Source organism: Haliotis rufescens, unplaced genomic scaffold (assembly GCF_023055435.1).
Source record: "Haliotis rufescens isolate VD_foot unplaced genomic scaffold, xgHalRufe1.0.p SCAF_9, whole genome shotgun sequence".
Taxonomy (NCBI): domain Eukaryota; kingdom Metazoa; phylum Mollusca; class Gastropoda; order Lepetellida; family Haliotidae; genus Haliotis; species Haliotis rufescens.
The window spans coordinates 18,974,922-18,997,597 of NW_025964383.1; the positions used below are offsets into that span (position 1 = coordinate 18,974,922).

A 22,676-nucleotide genomic window follows, 5' to 3' on the forward strand; every position below is an offset into this window, starting at 1 on the left:
TTTGGGCCCAAATTGCTCCTTTCAATGCATTGTATTTAATAATTAAATCCCAGAAGAATGCATACAAATGTGAATCAAAAACGTGTTACAAGCCAGAACCAGCTTTTGAAGTGTGATAGCAGTTCATCCAAAAACAATGTTGAAGCAAAAAAGAACATTCATTATAGTGTTGATCTTTAATGACGACATCACACGCATATGTGAACATTTTATATTAATGACTATTTCAGCCAATATTTCCGATAAAACTGAAATAAATATTCATTCAGTTAAAGATGAACGTGTGGAGGTGGCTGAACATAGGTCATTACGAATTTGTCAAATCTGGGAATGGAAGATGAATATAATTTCTTATTAGAAATTAAAGGCATAACTGAACACACCGAATTTTCTCAAAAAGAGCTGCACGGTTGGTTACAAAAGTATATAATCGTCTTGATTGCCAGTATTTGAAAAATATTAAAAAAAATAGACACAACACTTTAATATCGTGTATGACCAGATACCGCCGACCCACGGAATCAACAAGAGTCAATTGTCTGGGGATGCTATTCCTATCCTGTTGCAGAACTTACACGAAATGACTGCTGTTATTTTCTAAGTAATTTTAGAAACTGTTGTAAATGTATTTGTAGCAAGTATCTGTGTTAGCAAATGATCGAACTTCGAGAGAAATGTCGAGTGCTGCCTTGACCAAATTTTAATAGCCGGAGACAGGAAGTAATTTAGTGTTATCTGTCCTTGTGTAACCATGAACATTGCAGGTATTTTCTTTCAAACAGTTTCGGGATGGAACAGTTTGTTGAAGACTGGCTGTGCCTACATAATGGTGACAAGAGGGTGATTCGTGATCTTTTGGACCTGACAGTTTTGCACCTGAAATGTGTTCGTCTTGGAAATGATTCACTTCACTTTAGTTGAGTAGAGCTTAACAAGAAGTGTAAAAACATCCTATATCCTTCAGGGGAATAACCTACTTCTTAACAAATCGAAAAAGAGAAAAAATACTGCTCCGCATCTCACCGTAACGAGACACGGCCTCGTTAATGACGTGTACTGAATCACAGGGATATTTTAATTGAAAATGATAAAATACTGAAAAATACAATTCACACCCATAGAAATTTACACTAGAGAATTGTTGCAGGCTATGCAAGTTCGGGAACAGTTCAAAAGTTCGATGCCAGATAGTGTTTTAAGAAATACCACACACATAGGCGCACTCTCACATACTCGTGCATTCTTACGCAACCGCTAATACGCACGCACGCATATATAGACAAGCACCTACGCAAGCGCACACACTCATACATCCACATGCACATGCACGCGCATATACGCACAATCATGTACACACACACACACACGTACAGATACGTACACCCAAACAAGAGCGCACACACACGTACAATACCCTTAAACTGTTGATATTTACAGAAAAAAGTGTCTTGATTTAACTGTTATTAGTGCATGGCCCAATAGAAGGCGTGGACCACATCTTCCTCAACGCACACGTACAGGTTGTTCATTTCCAGAGTATCAGGGGGCACAAGTGGCCCAGTCGTCTAAGGCACCGTCATTCGCTGTGCAGAGTTGCGTCCCTTGGGCTCGTCAGGAACCTTTGATTGTGGGCTCGAATCCCGGTTCGCCCCGATTATGTTTCTAGGTTTGTCAGCACCCTACCCGCGCTCGTGGGTTTCGCCGAAGTGGTAAACGTTTGAGACCTGGATCACTTCGGGCTTTCCTCCTACATTAAGCTGACACACCGTGATATAACTGCAATATTGTTAAAAAGCGGCGTTAAACCAACTCACTCACTCACTACAGAGTATTATTACGACGATTAGTTATTGTTATTGATCAACATGAATTTGAAATCCAGTGGTTAGCGTAGGTTTGCTGAGATGCGAGCCCTGGAAATGTAGAGGATGTATCTTATTCTGGAGGACAACTTCATCCGCTTGCGTCTCCCCCGTTACCGCTTCTTAACACCCCTCTACTATTTCTGTAGCCACAGGTCTGTGCAGAATCCCCGACAAAACTGTCAGGAGTCGTTTGAGGTAAGCAGGAATTTGAGCTCGCAGACCATTCCACGGCATTGTTCGGACACATCATCGCCGTCAACGTTCACTTCAGCGATGCCGAAATCCTTATGGATGGCCTCGACAGCAATGGATTACTGTTGATGATTCGGGATTTCTCCTGGGATTCGGAATGGAGATTAGACATTTTCAGTAATGTTAAAGTCAGTGGGTGAGTTGGGTTTAACGCCGCTTTTAACAGTGTTCCAGTTTTATGACGGCGTGTCAGCTTAATGTGGGAGGAAAGCCCGAAGTGATGCAGGTCTCAGACGTTTACCACTTCGGTGAATCGCGGCGCCTGGTCCACCCGTGCCTTAGTAATGTTAAAGCTGCAAAAAACAGATTATTTATTTAATTGAAACTTCATGTGTATGAGCCTGAATAGTTTTTTTAAAAAGAAAAACCATTGTGATTGGGGATTTCGCAAAGGTTAACCCTGAAATCGGTAGAGCTAAATTGTGAAATTAGTAAATGACCACACAAGATCAATGAATAATCAATGCTTTATCTGCAAACACACAGTCTCAGGTTAACATTAACAAAGGAAATACAATGGGTCAAATAGACATGGCAGCGTCAGTAAGTAACAGGCCCTATAATTGAGGGTCGTACACTCTCGAATGCCAAGAATTGTGTCACTGCCGAATGTCTTGAAATTACGGAAGCCTTTAAGGGCTATTTGTTTTTTGTTTTTTTGGTTTAAATTTCAAGATACTAATTTGAAATTTTAAGATACTAATTTGAAATTTCAAGATAATATGTTGAAATTGTAAGATAATAAGTTGAAATTTAAAAATATTAACTTGAAACGTCAAGATACTAACTAGAAATTTAATTTGAGTAGCTTGAAATTTCAACATAGTATCTTGAAAATTCAAAACAAAAACTATAAAAAAAACAAATGTCCCTAAAAGGCTTCCGTATGAAATAGGTCTGTGTTTGTTTCCTTAATCCAGAATAGTGTTGGAAGCTGGCGGGAATCCGGGGATTTTCAGTAATCCATTCGTTTTATCTTTACCTTTTATGCGCAATGACATCTGTTCCGGCAGATAATCGAGACTGGTTACTCACTTACGTTGACGTTTAAAATTTCAAGCAGTTGATTTGTTTCATCCGCACTTGACAAGACACAAGTACATGATTGTGCGTATATGCATGTGCATGTGCATGTGCATGTGGGTGTATGAGTGTGTGCGCTTGCGTAGGTGCGTGTTTATATATGCGTGCGTGCGTATGAGCGGGTGTGAGAGAATGTATGTGTGTGTGCGTGCCTGTGTGTGTGTGGTATTTCTTAAAACACTATCTGGCATCGAACTTTTCAACTGTTCCCGAACTTGCATAGCCTCCAACAATTCTCTTGTGCACATTTCCTTGGGTGTGAATTGTATTTTTCAGTATTATATCATTTTCAATTAAAATATTCCTGTGATTCAGTACACGTTGTTCAACGAGGCCGTGTCACGTTAGGGTGAGATGTGGAGCGGTATTTCTTCTCCTGTTCTATTCATGAGAAGTAGGTTATTCCCCTGGAGCATATAGGGTGCCTCCTACACAACCTGTTAAGCTCTACTCAACTAAAGTGGAGTGAATCATTTCCAAGACGATCCCATTTCGGGTGAAAAACTGTCAGGTCGAGAAGATCTCCAATCTCCCTCTCGTCGCCCTCATATAGGTACAGCCATCCTTCTAGAATCTGTTCCAGGATCGCAGATAACCAACATTCCCCAAGCATATTATCGGCTGAAATGAAAATGGTCTATCTATTCTGTTGCGCTCATATGAAACATGTCTGGATGTTATTATGGGCGCGTGAATATTGAGGTGAGGTGGAAAGGGGTTTAATGTCGCGTCCAAGATTATTGCACTTATATAGCGACGTGCATGCACGTGTTCTGTGTGGCTGCTTGTACTAGTCCGGACTGATGCCGATTTATAGTGCTAGCTCACTGAGATACCATGCCGCAGTTCAACATGAATACCCCACTCAGACACGGTATACTGACTCTGAGCCGACCAGTCCTTGTTTTAGCCCCATAATGCCGAGCGCCAGACAGAGTAACAACAAGTACCATCTTTTATCGTCTTTTTGTATGACGCGGCTGGGGATCGAACCCCGGAGATAGAAAAATTGAGATTGGAAGCTGAGAAGTTAAACGCTGAAAATGAAAAGAAGAGTGAGAATTTCGGATTCATAAAGAAATTAAGCTGAAACAACTTGAATTACATCTCTGATTATCTGATCTCTGATTATTTCTGTCTCAGAAATTCGACTGGTGACAACTCGTTTGATCTCTCAAAGCAGATTAGTCTTGTTCCGCTCTTCTCTGAATGTGATTTTGAATTTTTTGTTACCTTTCGAAACGATGGTTTGAAATGGCCTAAGAACCAGTGGACAATGTTTTGCAAGAGTGTTAAGGGGAAATGCTCAGGAAGTTTATTCTTTCTCAACTATTGATAGGAGTTTTGTTTATCAGGTTGTTAAGGCTGAAGTTTTGAAGGTTTGTTATTTAGTTCCTGAAGCTTATAGGCATAAGTTTAGGTCTGCTAAGAAAAACGATGGTTCTACTTTTGTTGAGTTTGTTACAAAGAAGTAAGCTTTGTTTGCTAGGTGATGAAAATGTCAATGGTAATTTTGTTAGTTTGAGGCAGTTGTTTTTGCTGGATGATTTTAAGCCGTGTGTTAACGGACATTCGGACATATCTTGATGAGCAAAAAGTGGATCAGTTACACCAGACTTCTACTTTGGCTGATGATTATTTGCTAACTCACAGAGTGAGTTTTAAGCAGTCAGGGTTTTCAGGCAGGATTTTGCATGGTTACAAATCTGGAAAGGACAGTTCATCCCTTCCTTGACCTAGTTTTTAAGTCTGGTTTTGAGTTTGTGGACGAAAAGGTCAAGTTCTATTCCTGTTGGATTTTAAGATACTTCTTGACTTTCGTCGGAGCCTACTTGTAGATATTGCCATGAGCCAGGGCATATCATTTCTGAGTGTAGAAAGCTTGTTTTGAAGAGCAGTAATTCTTCCCCTAATGCTTTTGTGTGAAGGGCACTCACAAAGAGCAACCTCCACGTGGTGAGTGCTGGGTAACGCTGATAGCTCTTCGCACGTAGGGCCTGGTGTACAATGTATCCTCAGTACCTCATTTCTTGTCTTTAGAGGCGACTAAATTGGGCAACCTGTTCCTGTGGATGAAGGTAGTCTGGTGGCTGCGGGCACTGGGGCCAGGAACAGTTTTCCTTTTGCCCAACACACCACCACGACACTGACTTCACCTGGACGGGTGGTAGAATGGGCCCAGTTTTATCAATCGGCTGATCACGTCAAGCCATGTGGATGAAGTTTTTGATATGGTTTGACTCAATCCGCATACTTTTCAAATAGTCTTCTATTCATCAAGTTTATGAAACTTGCCCACAGTGTATACAAAGAAGGCGGTGGCTTATGGGTCAATCTAGTTAATCATCTGGAGTATAAGGGGGCACGGGTGGCCCAGTCGTCTTAGGCGCCGCGATTCGCTGTGCAGAGTTGCGTCCCTTGGGCACGCCAGAAACCTATGATTGTGGGCTCGAATCCCGGTTTGCCCCGATTATGTTTCCAGGTTTGTCAGCACCAAAAAGTCTGAGACCTGCATCACTTCGGGCTTTCCTCCCACATTAAGCTGACACGCCGTGATATAACTGGAATACTGTTAAAAGCGGCGTTTAACCCACTCTGGAGTATAACATACCTGTAGCCAGATGGTGTTACATTTGCTGGAATACCGCTTACATATGACATCGCCCTTGTTGGTGCTACGTGGTGGGCAGGGAGTAGGTTTGCTGAACCCCAATATGTATAACAATGGGTAAACACAATAAAAAAATAATTTAAAAAACCCCGGCAACTGTCAGCATCTGATTCCGTGCCCAATTCAGTGACCCGGTTGTTGGATTCCGAAAGGGATATCCAGGGTAAAGCAATTACAACTTTTGATTAAATGCACCTGGAAACCACAAGCTCATGATGTACCGATATACCTGTTCTGCTCGCAAGACCCAAATTTCAGCAAGGGCATAATCCGAGACCACGGTCACAGTCTGGCTTAAGAAACCATTAACGAAATTGTATCTGAACTTCGAAGTCAAGTTGTGATTGAAACCAAAGCATTAAAGTTGGTTGTTTCCCCACCTCTGTTTTCCCCACGTCTCTACACACCACGATCTACTAGCTGTTTTAAATGTCAGAAATTTGGACGTGGGCAGAATTCATGCACACGTAAAGCCACTTGCTTCAGATGTGGTCAACTTGATCATGATGGTAACACCTCAGCCTCTCAAATACTCTATTTGTCAGGGTCATGATGTCTTCCTCAACAGACTGCTGTGAATATAAGTTTCAAGCCGTTGTCCAAAAACATAATATGAACAAAACATCAGTTACTTCGATGCCAGGAAACAGCCAAAATTAGTTGCATCTGTTAACACAACAGGACATTCTTATGCATCTGTCGTTAAACCTGTACAAACAGATAAAACCGCAACATGTCACTGTCAGACAGATCTGTCATGGCCAATTTGAGACAAAGCAAGTTACTAAAATCGGAGCTCTCCAACATGAAACACAGAAAGTTGCAACTCCAAAATCCATCCAGGTAGCGTCCACACATCAACATCGATAGGAACAATCCCAAAGTTATGGCATCAAATAATGTTCAATGTCCAACAAGGAAAAATCAAACTGAACGAGTGTCAAAGGCACTCAAGGATCCTGTGCAACTCTACAACAGGTGTGGGTTTCTTGAACATGGATATGGCAGTATCCCCTCATATGAGCACTGACCCGTGAAGATCCGGGGTAGAATAGGTCTTCAGCAACCCATGCTTGTCGTAAAAGGCGACTAACGGGATCGGGTCGTCAGGCTCGCTGACTTGGTTGATGTATGTCATCGATCCCAATTGCGTGGATCGATGTTCATGATGTCAATCACTGGATTGTCTGGTCCAGACTCGATTATTTACAGACCGCCGTCATAAAGCTGGAATATTGCTGATCCACGCAATTGGGATCGATGACATGTATCAACCAAGTCAGCGAGTCTGACCACCCGATCCCGTTAAGCGCCTTTTACGACATGCACACACGCCTTTTACGGCAAGTATGGGTTGCTGAGGACCTACTCTACACTGGAATCTTCACGGATCGGTTTACCACTGAAGAAAGTGTATTAAGAAATGTGGATAAAACCTAAACTCATTCAAATATATATATAAGCACTGATAGATAAACTTAGTCTCGAAATATTGCCTACATACGGACATACCACGTAATTGGTGTTAGATTTTCTGATGAGTTGGCGCAGATGATCACAAAAGACTGCAATGTCAACCATTAAGAAGATACCCTTCCAATATCAAGAATACCTGACCGGCAACACAACACCCTCGCACTTAATTGAGATCTGACCTGTCTAACACGCAATGACAGACATCCCAATTAGATATACACTCTGAAGCTATTTAGATCCAAAACGACATCCATCTATCCACCAGACACATTTAATTAGCAATATAACACTCACAAATCTGTTGTAGGCTACATTCAAGGTAGTTAGTGAACTGATTTATTAGGGGAGCGAGAGTTCGTCAGGGAGATGAATCAATGTTTCAATTTAAATTAAGCCCGTTTTATTGTTTATTTATGTTTTAGCCCATGGGCTAAATAAGGAGGTGGCTTGAAAACGTACAGTCCCAGTACATTTGCTGGTCGTTGAAGTCGACCAAGTATGATTAAGTCAGGCTCTTTGGTAAATGGTTTGTCATCGTACCTCGACGTCGTATTACCTTGGCTGATTGTGTGTAAGCTTACCTCGACATCGTATTACCTTGGTTAATTGTGTTATCTTACCTCGACGTCATATTACATTGGCCGATTGTGTGTAATCTTACCTCGACGTCGTATTACATTGGCCGATTGTGTGTCATCGTACCTCGACGTCAGATTACCTTGGCTGATTGTGTGTAATCTTACCTCGACGTCGTATTACCTTGGCTGATTGTATGTAATCTTACCTCGACGTCAGATTACATTGGCCGAATGTGTGTAATCTTACCTCGACGTCGTATTACCTTGGCTGATTGTGTGTAATCTTACCTCGACGTCAGATCACATTGGCTGATTGTGTGTAATCTTACCTCGACGTCATATTACATTGGCCGATTGTGTGTCATCGTACCTCGACGTCAGATTACCTTGGCTGATTGTGTGTAAACTAACGACGACGTCAGATTACATTGGCTGATTGTGTGTAATCTTACCTCGACGTCGTATTACCCTGGCTGATTGTGTGTAATCTTACCTCGACGTCAAATTACATTGGCCGATTGTGTGTCATCGTACCTCGACGTCGTATTACCTTGGCTGATTGTGTGTAAACTTACCTCGACGTCGTATTTCCTTGGCTAATTGTGTGTAAACTTACCTTGACGTCAGATTACCTTGGCTAATTGTGTGTAAACTTACCTCGACGTCAGATTACCTTGGCTGATGGTGTGTCACCGGACTCCGATGGCCTATTACCGTGGCTGTTTGTGTGTCATCATGTCCGACAGTTTACTGCGTTGGTCATGCTATAAGTCATTGGTTTTGCTGACCCGGACTGGATTATTTAGATAACGCAGTGATAAAGGGCATTGAGGGCTACAACAAACAAAACAGGCAAACTACAAGACATGTTCTGAATTATAAACGAACCTTTATGTACCTCAAGTGAGTTCTCGGTGTAGACAGTATCTAATTATTTGGTTTTTTGTTGTTGTTGTTGTTTTGTTTTGTTTTTTTTTGTTTTGTTTTTTTTGTTTTGTTTTTTTTTGGGGGGGGGGGGGGGGGGGGGGGGGAGGGCAACCCAAAATTTCACAAATGTGGAATACAATTTTCGTCCCGACCTGTCTGTTAAGTAATAAACCGCCAAAGAAAGTGGATTTTGGACTGCAGCAAACCCTTTCAAACTCTTTCACTTGAGGATACTCCAATCAACACGTTCCCGCCTCTCCACTATGTTCTGCCTCTGAATCCCCATGTTTTTGAGAGCAAACAAATCGATTAATCTAACTTCGACATACAGGTAGGTTCGAGCATTAGACATAACTTTTGGCTCCGTCTTCAATACATCTCAGTCATTCGGCTTCATGTATTTACGTTTTTCAAATTCACAGTGTCTATTTTAACTTTCCAATTCTTTAATTTTATTTGGCCTGGATCCTTCCTGTCGAACGTGTACAGGTAAGCTCAGGGAAATATGGAAAACCCCTGCAGGTTTAGGGACTGGCATATAGTGGCTGTATCATGGTGGCTCATATATAATATCCAGACAAACCAGCGATTAATGTTATATATTACAAGCAACTTCCCTGACTCCGAGCAGTGCCATCTTTTAACGTCTGAGGTACTATGATGGATTCACCTTTGTCGAATGCCTTAAAGTGAGTGAGTGAGTGAGTGAGTAAGTTTTGGAAATGTGTTCAATTCTGAACATACATATTGTGAATGGAAGATTTGGAACTGACTATCAAATCTGTGACTGTACTTAAATTAGGCATTTAAGGAGGGAGTTAGCGTTTGGCAGTATTCCAGTTATATCGCGGCGTGTCACCTTAATGTGGGAGGAAAGCCGAAAGTGATGCAGGTCTCAGACGTTTACCACTTCGGTGAAACCCACGAGCACGGGTATGGTGCTGACAAACCTAGCAACATAATTGGGGAGAACCGGGATTCGAACCCACAATCATAGGTTTCTGGCATGCCCAAGGAACGCAACTCTGCACAGCGAATCGCGGCTCCTATGACGACTCGGCCACCCGTGCCCCCCCGTGCCATGCCTTAGATGTCCGTATGTATCATTGTGTTGGCCTTTTCCAAATTTTCCCCCAATCACTCATACCTCTATTATTATGCTCATGCAACCATTAATTACACTACATAAACTACATCGCACAATGGTAGTTTCGTTTCCATACAGTTTAAATTACGTTTTATAATAATGAATGTCCCACAGAAAGAACGATCTAAACAAAGGATACAATCTTGAACAGCCAAACATTAGCAGACTCCCTCTGGAATATGTGAGATAAATCACTGAAAAATTGAAGTTTTATAAAGACTCCATATCAGATTGCCAGTTATGACGGAGTCGTCAGATAGCCAAGTGGTCCCTCATTTCAACGACCTTACCTATTAAGATTAAATTTTTCCGATGATCCAGTTTGCCTTTAAGATCTGGCCTTGGTTAAACCTTTCACACCTCAGATCATACGGGGTGGGGATGTCTGTCTGAAGAACGAAAAGGCCATCCTGCTACACTTGGGTCAATTCCATATAGGTACAATATGTCAAGCCCAATTTTGGAACATTGCTACAAGCGGCGAAAAACCAGATTCAGCCACCTCTCAATTTGATAGTGATTCGGTAAACAGTTTAAACAGCTTCCAATATTACAATGTTTACTGATAATAAATTGGTATTTTGGTGCTAATTGTGAACGGACATTAGGACAACATACGACACCTGTCTGATCCCAGAACCAAGGGTACCGGGGCGGTCGGGTAGCCTAGTGGTTAAAGCGTTCGCTCTTCACATCGAAGACCCGGGTTCGATTCCCGACATGGGTACAATGTGTGAAGCCCATTTCTGGTGTCCTCCGCCGTGATATTGCTGGAATATTGCTAAAAGCAGCGTAAAACCAAACTCACTCAATCTCACTCACCAAGGGTACCAGGCAAGCCTCTGTCCAGGGAATGGATGTACTGTTTTCTGTGTTTTTACCATACGTGTGTGTGTTTGTGTGGCTGCTTGTACTAGTCCGGACTGATGCCGATTTATAGTGCTAGCTCACTGAGATACCATGCCGCAGTTTAACACGAATACCCCACTCAGAAACAGTATACTGACTCCGAGCCGACCAGTCCTTGTTTTAGCCCCTTAATGCCGAGCGCCAGACAGGGTAACAACAAGTACCATCTTTTAAGGTCTTTTGGTATGACGCGGCCGGGGATCGAACCCCAGACCTTCCGCTCTCCGGGCGGACGCTCTACCTCTAGACCACGGAGGCGGTCTCTCGGATTTAAATTAAATCATGGCGAGGATGGGGTTTCAGGCATCCATTCTGCCCTGTAGTTATTTGAAAGTACAGCGATCGAGAGACCGTTCTATGTCATCAATATTACAAACGAAATGACAGTTATGTATGTCATGCAGACAGTCAGTGCAAAGTTGCTAAACAAGACAGAAAGGAAATAAAAGCATTAAGACATTTACAGCTGAATCAAAGTCCTTTCATTCTTTTGTCATTCATCAGAAAATTGTATTGCATCCCTGTTAATTCAACGGAATGCTGAGTTAATTTAATTGTAAATGAGACACTGTCAGATGTAAATGTGAAGTGTGCGTCTAAGTAAGGTGTTAGCTGCACGCAATGATACATGACTTCAAAGATACCTCTCAGAACTAACAAGAAGATAACGTGTTACTGTCTTAAATGTGTCACTATATTTTTTCGTAATAAATCAAGAATCGTTTAAACTAAATGATGAATGTATTTGATGTGATAACTGCTGTTGACATCCTATGTCATGTGTCACGTGTCATTAGTCACGTCAGAGGTACTGTTCCACACCTTAGATCAATGGCCACCAATGGCACAGCACACGCCAACTAAACAGGGTGAAAGTAGTTCAATGATTCATGCAGGAAAGATAAAAAGCCATACAACAATATTCACCTAGTTATGCAGCAATTCCCTTACGGAACAGACCCGTGAAGATCCGGGGTAGAATTGGTCTTCAGCAACCCATGCTTGCCGTAAAAGGCAACTTTGCTTGTCGTAAAAGGCGACTAACGGGATCGGGTGGTCAGGCTCGCTGACTTGGTTGATGCATGTCATCGATCCCAATTGCGTGGATCGATGCTCATGATATCAATCACTGGAGTGTCTGGTCCAGACTCGATTATTTACAGACCGCCGTCTTATAGCTGGAATATTGCTGAGTTCGGCGTTGAACAACAAACCAACCAACCAACCTTACGGAACATTGGAATAAGGTTTAATCCACAGTGATTTCAACAGCTCCACGCCACTTGAGCATTGTGTCAAATGCTCTGGCACAATGAGATCTGATAAGAAATCACAATAAGAAATATGTGAGAATGTGTAGGAGAGTTTCATCGCTAAAATTACGTTGTGAAAGTACATTGTATGTCTTGATTTATAGTATTAAGTACAACACGTCAACGCCAGAGAACAACCAGACTATCCTCCCCCTGATCTTGTCTTTTTTTATAAATCCAATCAAATAACTTATGTCGCTGAATTTTCTGTCCCTTTTGTCACTAATGTGATAAACAAGATGCCAGTAAAAAAACCATGGCAAATATGCAGACCTCGCTTTCGAAATGTCATGCTTGCATCCCAAGTACCAAGTTGTCCGAGTCCCCATTGTTCTCGGTGCCTTAGGTTTGGTACCTCCCAATCTGTTGACTGGTATTGGGAGAGCACCCGGTTTTGCTACCAGGAATACAGCCCTTCTGACAATCTGGGTAATGCAGAAGGCTGCGGTGTTGGGGAGTCTTCGCATTCTCCGAAAGGATCTGGGTAGGTTTGACCAGGCAGCGCTTCCTGGGAGAATACAACACGTCAACGCCAGAAAACAACCAGACTATCCTCCGAAACCAGATTCAGTTGGACGTAACCGGCAAAATACCGGTTGAAATTACATTTATTGATCATTGAAAATCCGTGATGACTCCAGGGCTCCGTTCCATAATAATAATGAGAAGATGAAGAAGAATCGTGTCAGACAATAACTCCCATCACCCTCGCTCTTCCCTCGCTAATATTTACCAATCATAATACAAGGGAGTGGTTTGATTAACGTGGATGCTCTTCATGATAGAATTGTATTGTGCACTTTTGCACACATTTATTTGTCTGATGATCCTCCTGTGAAGTATGTCAAGACTCGTGATGAAAACAAAGCATTCCACAGTTTCATTAAACGAGCCAAGTGTGTGGGACATAATTTCAATGTCGGTGTTGATTTTGTTGACGGTTCTCTACCGCCGGACGGTAACTCCAGAAAAAATTACGGCATCATTTTTTAATTCAGTCTTGACAAGTTCACTGGAACCTTTTGTGAATGGCTTCAATTGCAAGCACTAAAAATATTAAACCGACTGCGAGGACTTAGATTGGTTCTGGTGCCACTTGTAAATTGTGTTTTTTCCCAACTTCACCAATTACCTTGGTAGAAAATCTAGAATAGCATGACTATTTAAGTACGCTGTTAATATGGTAAAAAAATATCATGGATACATTATTAAAGACAATATGGATATATGATCCATAAATGAACACCACAACCGATCTGGTTTTTAAGTTACGGTCTGGTAATGAAAGCGACCTGTATTTGGGTTAAGTCCAGTTTGTTGCCATGGAAACACCAAACATATTTTAATAAGAAATACCAAAACACCCAAAGTCACCATTTCAGCATGTGTTTGATTCTTGTGAAAGGTTTCGCGATAAGATATTGAACGGTTTTCGAGTTCGTGACGGACGGACGAACGGATGCACGGACGAAGGGACGGACGGACAGCACCCCTTCCTATATCCCCCTTCCGCTTTGTGGTTATATCAGAACGATCATCATGTTGTACCCCTTTCGAAGCCTGGCCAACGCTTTAACCATTAGGTTACCATTGCCACCGAAGGAAGCGACAGTCATACTGTTATGTGCTACCTCTGGAGACCCGTGAAGATTCCGAGGTAGAATAGGTCTTCAGCAACCAATGCTTGCCGTAAAAGGCGACTATGCTTGTCGTAAAAGGCGACTAACGGGATCGGGTGGTCAGGCTCGCTGACTTGGTTGATGCATGTCATTGATCCCAATTGCGTGGATCGATGCTCATGATATTAATCACTGGATTGTCTGGTCCAGACTCGATTGTATACAGATAATACAGCTGATATAGCTGGAATATTGCTGCCTGCGGCTTGGAACAACATTTATTTCCTAAATGCACCGGTGATGCTATTATGCAGCTGTTTCTGTTGTCAATGTTGTATGTGAGCCCCGGGTTCGATTCCCGACATGGGTACAATGTGTGAAGCCCATTTCTGGTGTCCCCCGCCGTGATATTGCTGGACTATTCCTAAAAGCGGCGTAAAACCATACTCACTCACCCAAGGGTCTGGGTGTATTGATTATTACTAGGTACTTAAGTGGTCAGTTTCCTTCAAATTAACCTCGCGACATTACCTATTCCTGGACATGTCCAGCAAATGAGTGTGGGAAAGATAAATAAGATTGATGGCACAACAATTGTTGAATCTACTTGACCATCAATCTTTAAGCCGGAGAAGACACAGATAATTTGACTCAAGCCCACGGGATGCATTTTAGCTTCATGAGCAAATGGTTGGATGAAGGTATGGCGCCTGTAGATGTGTTTATCATATTGCTTTATCCACTTCTTCAATCATTACGACATGTTTTCTCCTCCACACTAATTGACCCGACAGCTGTATCGATTTTGCCTAAGACGTGTGTTAGTTTTGTTTATCACTACTAAGGAAACTGTGTTATTTTTCAGTTTCCTGGCGGTTATATCCAAGTACTGAAAACCAACTTGCTGTTCCTATATTATTTAATAGGTGCAATGGTACTTGTATTTCTCCTTCACTATATATAAAGGCGGTCGGGTAGCCTATTGGTTAAAGCCTTCTCTCGTCGTTAGATTCCCGCCATGGGTACAATGTTTAAAGCCCATTTCTGGTGTCCCCTGCCGCGATATTGCTGGGATATTGCTAAAGGCAGCGTAAAACCATACTCACTCACTCACAAAAATAATGTAGGCGGTTAGAACTATTTTTCGAGCCTATTGTCTTTGGATCAATTACAAGATGGAACAATGGCTGACACATTGTATGAATGAGCGTTATTTATGAGAAAAAACATGACCATATATTGTTATGTCGCTGTTCAGTTGTTCACAAATAACTCTTTTCAAATTCGTAACACGAGTGTAAATACACTTCAATCATCTTGAAAGGACTCTGAAAGTCTTGTTCATTGTAGTTTTGTTGGAAATTGTTATTCAAAGACATTCAGATACTCGTGACTGTCTGATATGTCTACCCTTCACCTGGCATTATCCGTCACGTGATTAGAAAGCTTGTTTGTTGTTTATCTCCCTCCTCAGCATTATGAAGGCTGTGTGACGGCGGTCAGTAAATAATTGAGACTGGAAAAGGTAATCTCCGCCAAGTGGGGAAGCTTTCACAATAAAGTCGTGCATTGTATCCGTGTAAATAAAAGCAACAAACCATTTATTCACATTAAGCAATCTCGTATCGTTGGGACCGGACCTGTGAAGATCCGGGGTAGAATAGGTTTTCAGCAACCCATGCTTGCCCTTAAAGACGATTATGCTTGTCGTAAGAGGCGACTAAGGGATCGGGTGGTCAGTCTCGCTGACTTGGTTGATATGCATGTCATCGTATCCCAGTTGCGTGGATGATCGATGCTGATGATGTCTTTCTGTGAATATCTGGTCCAGACTCAATTATTTACAGACCGCCCTCATATAGCTGGAATATTGCTGAGTGCGGCGTTAAACATGAATGGTTGGGGTCGCGGCGTCGAGGTTTAGAGTTGCGTTGCTTAGCAATGCCAGGAACTAAAAGTTGTGGGTCATTGTGATCCCTGTGATCTTTGGGGCGACAATGTCGGTGATTGTTTATGAACTATATCACTGAACTTCAGTTTAATCTGACTGCTGTATAACAAAACCGACAAAGCCATTTCCAAAATCATAAAAAGAATCTCAAGTAAAAGCAGAGTCCATAGTACCGTCACGGCTAATCGTGAGCATGTGTTTATGAATCACTCGAGAAAGGGTGATGACACCAGGTGTTCGTCAACGGTCGGGCGTATTCTGTACCACCGTTAGCACTCGTCATAAACACTTGCAAAACCGACAAAACACTTTCCATAATCATAAAAAAATAATCTCAAGTAGTGAGTGATTGAGTATGGTTTTACACCGCTTTTAGCAATATTCCAGCAATATCACGACGGGGGACACCAGAAATGGGCTTCACACATTGTACCCATGTCGGGAATCGAACCCGGGTCTTCCGCGTGACGAGCGAACACTTTAACCACTAGGCTACCCGACCGCCCCGAATCTCAAGTTAAAGCAGAATCCATTGTACGGTTACGGCTAATCGTGAGCATGTGTTTATGAATCACTGTCAAAAAGTGACTATACCAGGTGTTCGTCAAACGTCGGGGGTATTCTACTACCGTACACTGAAACGCAAGTCGATTGTTCATCTGAAAAAACCATGCCAACATTTGGTACAAGACAAAATATGGAACTTCATCGCACATCTGTCACTGATGCGTCCAATTTGGAAATGTCTTCCACATGTCTACCATAAACTATTTGAAATCTTTACTGATGAGCCCTTGAATGTTGCTAGCCTGATCCAAAAGCTTTATATCGAACATCTTATTTCACCAGCTGTTCTTGGACGAAAAGACCAGAGTATTATTAACATTATTGTGTAATTGTGTAATCTATCTATTTTGTATAACATATCTTTGGTAGTGTTAGTTTCGAGACTTTGTGGTGTAGATTTGCGTCCGTCAGTCGTAAAAAATGCCGGTCGAAGAATCGAATTGAACTATTTTCTAACATACCTAAAGTAGAAAAAGAGACGTTGTTGGACCAGTCTTCAAAAGCACCTCCGCTCGTTGCGCTGTCTCAACTCTCTAACAGGTTGTGGCTTTGAAACGAAGACTAGCTATTATGACGGTTAAGATGGGTTTTACGAAACGAAAGTTTTAAAAATGTCGCGATTTATGTAACTTTGAGCTTCCACAAAAATTAAATGTCAAAACACCATCCCGTCACATCTGTTTACTTAATGTGTGAGTCTGCTTGTGAAAACGATTGAAGTACTGTGGGATCTAGATCCGTACGTCTGGTTTCCATTAGCAACACGGGCAATTCAAATCGAAGCAATTCAGTTCATTAAACCAATAACTGTTTAGTTTGAATGTGTCGTCCAGTGATCTTTACCAACACTCAACCAAGTCCGGTTGGCTATTCGGATTCATGTTAACTTCTTTATCATCAACTCAGCCCACTGTGAATACAATTGTCCCTATATCCAATCAACGGTCTCCAGTTGCCATATCATGGTGTAAATTGAAGGATTAAATGTAGACAGACAGACAGACAGACAGACAGACAGACAGACAGACAGACAGACAGATTTATTCAGTAATCAGGCCTCCAGCCCATAATACATGTTAACATAATGTAGATCATACATGCTTATATACTATGGCGTTATGTAAAGACAAATAGTTTTAGAATACGTTAGAACAGTCATGAGTTACGTATATTCATAACTTTAGATAGAAATAGTCCAGTGTGTTTTAAAGTTCTTGTTGAGTTTGTTGACATAAGGTTTAAAAACTGTTGAAATGTCCTAAAGTTGATTTCACTTTCAGCAAAGCATTCTCTTCTTGCAGTTCGGTATCTGTCACAGATTGACAATACATGATACTCATCCTCAATTAGAGTTAAACCTTTGGAGTGGCAATACATGCACACACGTTGTTCATATGGGATTTTAGAATGTCTTCCAGTTTCAACTGCAAGTTTAAAGTTGTTACACCTGAACATACATATTAAATGTAGTCGTTCATAAGGCAAGACCCGGACAAATGTGACTAGGCTGTAGTTTTATTATCCAGTAAACCAATCACACTTGGTTCAATGTCTAGCTACTCTCAAACATAGGGGCGCGATGTGATGTGGCCTGAGGCGCCTCTGTTTGAAGCATCAGTCACAACATGATATACTGTGGAGTTCGAATCCCAGATTCGCAACTGTTATAACCCTTGGTTTGTCTGTACCACGGGTACACCAACGTGGAGACAGGGTTGACGAATGAATTTCTTAAAATTCTTTCAACGGTGATGCATGGGAAGCTATTTCCCCACACGTGTATGAGTGGGTGAGGTGAGGTGAAATGGGGTTTAACGTCGCGTCCAAGATTATTGCACTTATATAGCGACATGCATGTACGTATGTGTGTTTGTATGGCTGCTTGTGCTAGTCCGGACTGATGCCGATTTATAGTGCTAGCCCACTGAGATACCATGCCGCAGTTTAACATGAATACCCCACTCAGACACAGTATACTGACTCCGAGCCGACCAGTCCTTGTTTTAGCCCCTTAATGCCGAGCGCCAGATAGGGTAACAACAAGTACCATCTTTTAACGTCTTTTGGTATGACGCGGCCGGGGATCGAACCCCAAACCTTCCGCTCTCCGGTTGGACGCTCTACAACTAGACCACGGAGGGGGTCCGTGTATGAGTGAGTGAGTAAGGTGTACTCCGTTTTTAGAAATATTCTAGCAATATCGCGGCGTGAACGCTTTAACCACTAGACTACCCAACCTCCCCGAGTTAAACATGAGAAGCATCAATCACGTCACTTAGTTCGGTCTTACTTCGTCAAAGGCTTGGCATATAACTATGCATCAGTTGATATTTAAAACTCCCAGGGTTAACTCTTTGTAAACTGAATGACGATCGCTTATCCAATCCTTTGTAAAGTATTTACTTCAATAACAGGCAGTGTCTTGAAGGCTTCAAGGATCGGGAGAGGATGACAACCGTCACTCTATTGCTTGTTATAAGAGGCGCCGTAAATGAGGATCTGATGGCAAGGATCGGTGACGTGATTAAGTGCGTGTCATCGTATCAGAAATGTTGGGACTTAGCTCAAAATATCAACCATTTGTTTGCCTGTAGAGACTCCATTATTAAACTACACTTTGGTAAAGGAAAAATAAACCTCGCCGTTAGACAAATAAACAAAGAGTGGAGGACAACACATCGGGCGACACATACAAAAAGACAACCAGTCCAAAATAAAGTGGCTCGGATCTTTAAGTTTGATACTTCCTTCCATCAGATTTGCTGTCAATCAAATGACATCAGTTAGTTTCAACCAGCTTGTACCAAACACTGACCAAAGAGCTGCCCTGTGAGGCTGGAACCAGTCTGTACCAAAAACTCACAAAGGAGTTGCCCTGTGAGACTGGAACCAGTCTGTACCAAACACCGGCCCAGGAGCTTCCCTGTGAGGCTGGAACCAGTCTGTACCAAACACTGACCAAGAGGCTGCCCTGTGAGGTTGGAACCAGTATGTACCAAACACTGACCAAGAGGCTGCCCTGTGAGGTTGGAACCAGTCTGTACCAAACACTGACCAAGAGGCTGCCCTGTGAGGTTGGAACCAGCCTGTACCAAACACTGACCAAGGAGCTGCCCTGTGAGGCTGGAACCAGCCTGTACCAAACACTGACCAAGGAGCTGCCCTTTGAGGCTGGAACCAGCCTGTACCAAACACTCACCAAGGAGCTGTCCTGTGAGGCTGGAACCAGTCTGTACCAAACACTCACCAAGGAGCTGCCCTGTAAGGCTGGAACCAGTCTGTACCAAACACTCACCAAGGAGCTTCCCTGTGAGGCTGGAACCAGTCTGTACCAAACACTGACCAAGGAGTTGCCCTGTGAAGCTGGAACCAGTCTGTACCAAACACTGACCAAGGAGCTGCCCTGTGAGGATGGAACCAGCCTGTAGCAAACTCTCACCAAGGAGCTGCCCTGTGAGGCTGGAACCAGTCTGTACCAAACACTGACCAAGGAGCTGCCCTGTGGGGCTGGAACGAGCCTGTACCAAACACTGACCAAGGAGCTGTCCTGTGAGGATGGAACCAGCCTGTACCAAACTCTCACCAAGGAGCAGCCCTGTGAGGCTGGAACCAGTCTGTACCAAACACTGACCAAGGAGCTGCCCTGTGGGGCTGGAACCAGCCTGTACCAAACACTGACAAAGGAGCTGTCCTGTGAGGCTGGAATCAGTCTGTTACAATGACAAATGTTTTGCCGAAGGACTAGATCAGAGGTTAGGTGTTAAGTCGATGTACCCGAGGACCGATCACTATCACAGCAGATTTACAATAACAGATGAAACATCAGATAATGAATAATAATCACATTAGCACTACATCATACCCCCCACTGTCCAACTCTTACAACCATCGAGACAACCCTCTCGTGCTGCACTGACATTATCATTGACACATGTCCCAGGCATTCACACCAGATGTGCTGACAAGTCATATCTTCTGAGTTTCCAAATTGTGCAGCGTTCACAAAGCTGCTTGTAATTAATGTCTGGATCGGCACAAAACACACACACACACACACACACACACATATATATATATATATATATATATATATATATATATATATATATATATATAAGTTACTGTATTGCTGTTTGAGTATAATAGTAACTCAATCCCCTATTGGGTCCTTGCATGTGTCGTAACTAACCATGACTCAATATCATCAATTGTCACTATTTGACTAAGATATTGCCGAAACGATGGTAAATAGAATGTACAACTCACTTATGTTATCAAGTGTTCTTTGGACATTTAAACGTAAACTTATGCAAGGATGGCTCGGGCGATTAAGGCCGTCAAGGTTTCAGAAACCTATGACCGTGGGTTTGGATGCAAAATTGAGATATTTTGGATGTGCTGATTGTTTCTTGGTTTGGCAGCACTATATCCCTGCCATGGAGTTTCACCAATTGGTACACGTCTAGACCTGCATCTCTTAAAGCTTCCTCCCACAACAAGCTTCCTCCCACAACAAGCTTCCTCCTACAACAAGCTTCCTCCCACAACAAGCTTTCTCCCACAACAAGATTCCTCCCACAACAAGCTTCCTCCCACAACAAGATTCCTCCCACAACAAGATTCCTCCCACAACAAGCTTCCTCCCACAACAAGATTCCTCCCACAACAAGATTCCTCCCACAACAAGCTTCCTCCCACAACAAGCTTCCTCCCACAACAAGATTCCTCCCACAACAAGATTCCTCCCACAACAAGCTTCCTCCCACAACAAGCTTCCTCCCACAACAAGATTCCTCCCACAACAAGCTTCCTCCCACAACAAGCTTCCTCCCACAACAAGCTTCCTCCCACAACAAGCTTCCTCCCACAACAAGATTCCTCCCACAACAAGATTCCTCCCACAACAAGATTCCTCCCACAACAAGCTTCCTCCCACAACAAGCTTCCTCCCACAACAAGATTCCTCCCACAACAAGCTTCCTCCCACAACAAGCTTCCTCCCACAACAAGCTTCCTCCCACAACAAGCTTCCTCCCACAACAAGATTCCTCCCACAACAAGCTTCCTCCCACAACAAGCTTCCTCCCACAACAAGCTTCCTCCTACTACAAGATTCCTCCCACAACAAGCTTCCTCCCACAACAAGCTTCTCCCACAACAAGATTCCTCCCACAACAAGATTCCTCCCACAACAAGCTTCCTCCCACAAGATTCCTCCCACAACAAGCTTCCTCCCACAACAAGATTCCTCCCACAACAAGCTTCCTCCCACAACAAGATTCCTCCCACAACAAGCTTCCTCCCACAACAAGCTTCCTCCCACAACAAGATTCCTCCCACAACAAGCTTCCTCCCACAACAAGCTTCCTCCCACAACAAGCTTCCTCCCACAACAAGATTCCTCCCACAACAAGCTTCCTCCCACAACAAGATTCCTCCCACAACAAGATTCCTTCCACAACAAGCTTCCTCCCACAACAAGCTTCCTCCCACAACAAGCTTCCTCCCACAACAAGATTCCTCCCACAACAAGATTCCTCCCACAACAAGCTTCCTCCCACAACAAGCTTCCTCCCACAACAAGCTTCCTCCCACAACAAGATTCCTCCCACAACAAGCTTCCTCCCACAACAAGCTTCCTCCTACAACAAGATTCCTCCCACAACAAGCTTCCTCCCACAACAAGCTTCCTCCCACAACACGCTTCCTCCCACAACAAGCTTCCTCCCACAACAAGCTTCAAGATTCCTCCCACAACAAGCTTCCTCCCACAACAAGCTTCAAGCTTCCTCCCACAACAAGCTTCCTCCCACAACAAGCTTCCTCCCACAACAAGCTTCCTCCCTATATATATAAGTTACTGTATTGCTGTTTGAGTATAATAGTAACTCAATCCCCTATTGGGTCCTTGCATGTGTCGTAACTAACCATGACTCAATATCATCAATTGTCACTATTTGACTAAGATATTGCCGAAACGATGGTAAATAGAATGTACAACTCACTTATGTTATCAAGTGTTCTTTGGACATTTAAACGTAAACTTATGCAAGGATGGCTCGGGCGATTAAGGCCGTCAAGGTTTCAGAAACCTATGACCGTGGGTTTGGATGCAAAATTGAGATATTTTGGATGTGCTGATTGTTTCTTGGTTTGGCAGCACTATATCCCTGCCATGGAGTTTCACCAATTGGTACACGTCTAGACCTGCATCTCTTAAAGCTTCCTCCCACAACAAGCTTCCTCCCATAACAAGATTCCTCCCACAACAAGCTTCCTCCCACAACAAGATTCCTCCCACAACAAGATTCCTCCCAC

General features: G+C 42.9%; 1 protein-coding gene across 1 annotated transcript; it reads left to right on the top strand.

Annotated features, from left to right (window-relative positions):
* Positions 1-1,928: 1,928 nt before the first annotated feature.
* LOC125377327 lies at positions 1,929-19,786 on the top strand. The gene is made up of 2 exons (XM_048390356.1): positions 1,929-2,060; positions 19,142-19,786. The coding sequence occupies exons 1-2, from the start codon at positions 1,929-1,931 to the stop codon at positions 19,784-19,786; spliced, it is 777 nt and encodes a 258-aa protein (XP_048246313.1).
* The last annotated feature ends 2,890 nt before the right edge of the window (positions 19,787-22,676 follow it).

Bases quoted from the DNA above. Each gene is read 5' to 3' on its own strand.
- LOC125377327 (XM_048390356.1), top strand. From the start codon at position 1,929: ATGTATCTTATTCTGGAGGACAACTTCATCCGCTTGCGTCTCCCCCGT. The intron at 2,061-19,141 runs GTAAGCAGGAAT...AAATGACATCAG, and splicing joins ACTGTCAGGAGTCGTTTGAG to TTAGTTTCAACCAGCTTGTA.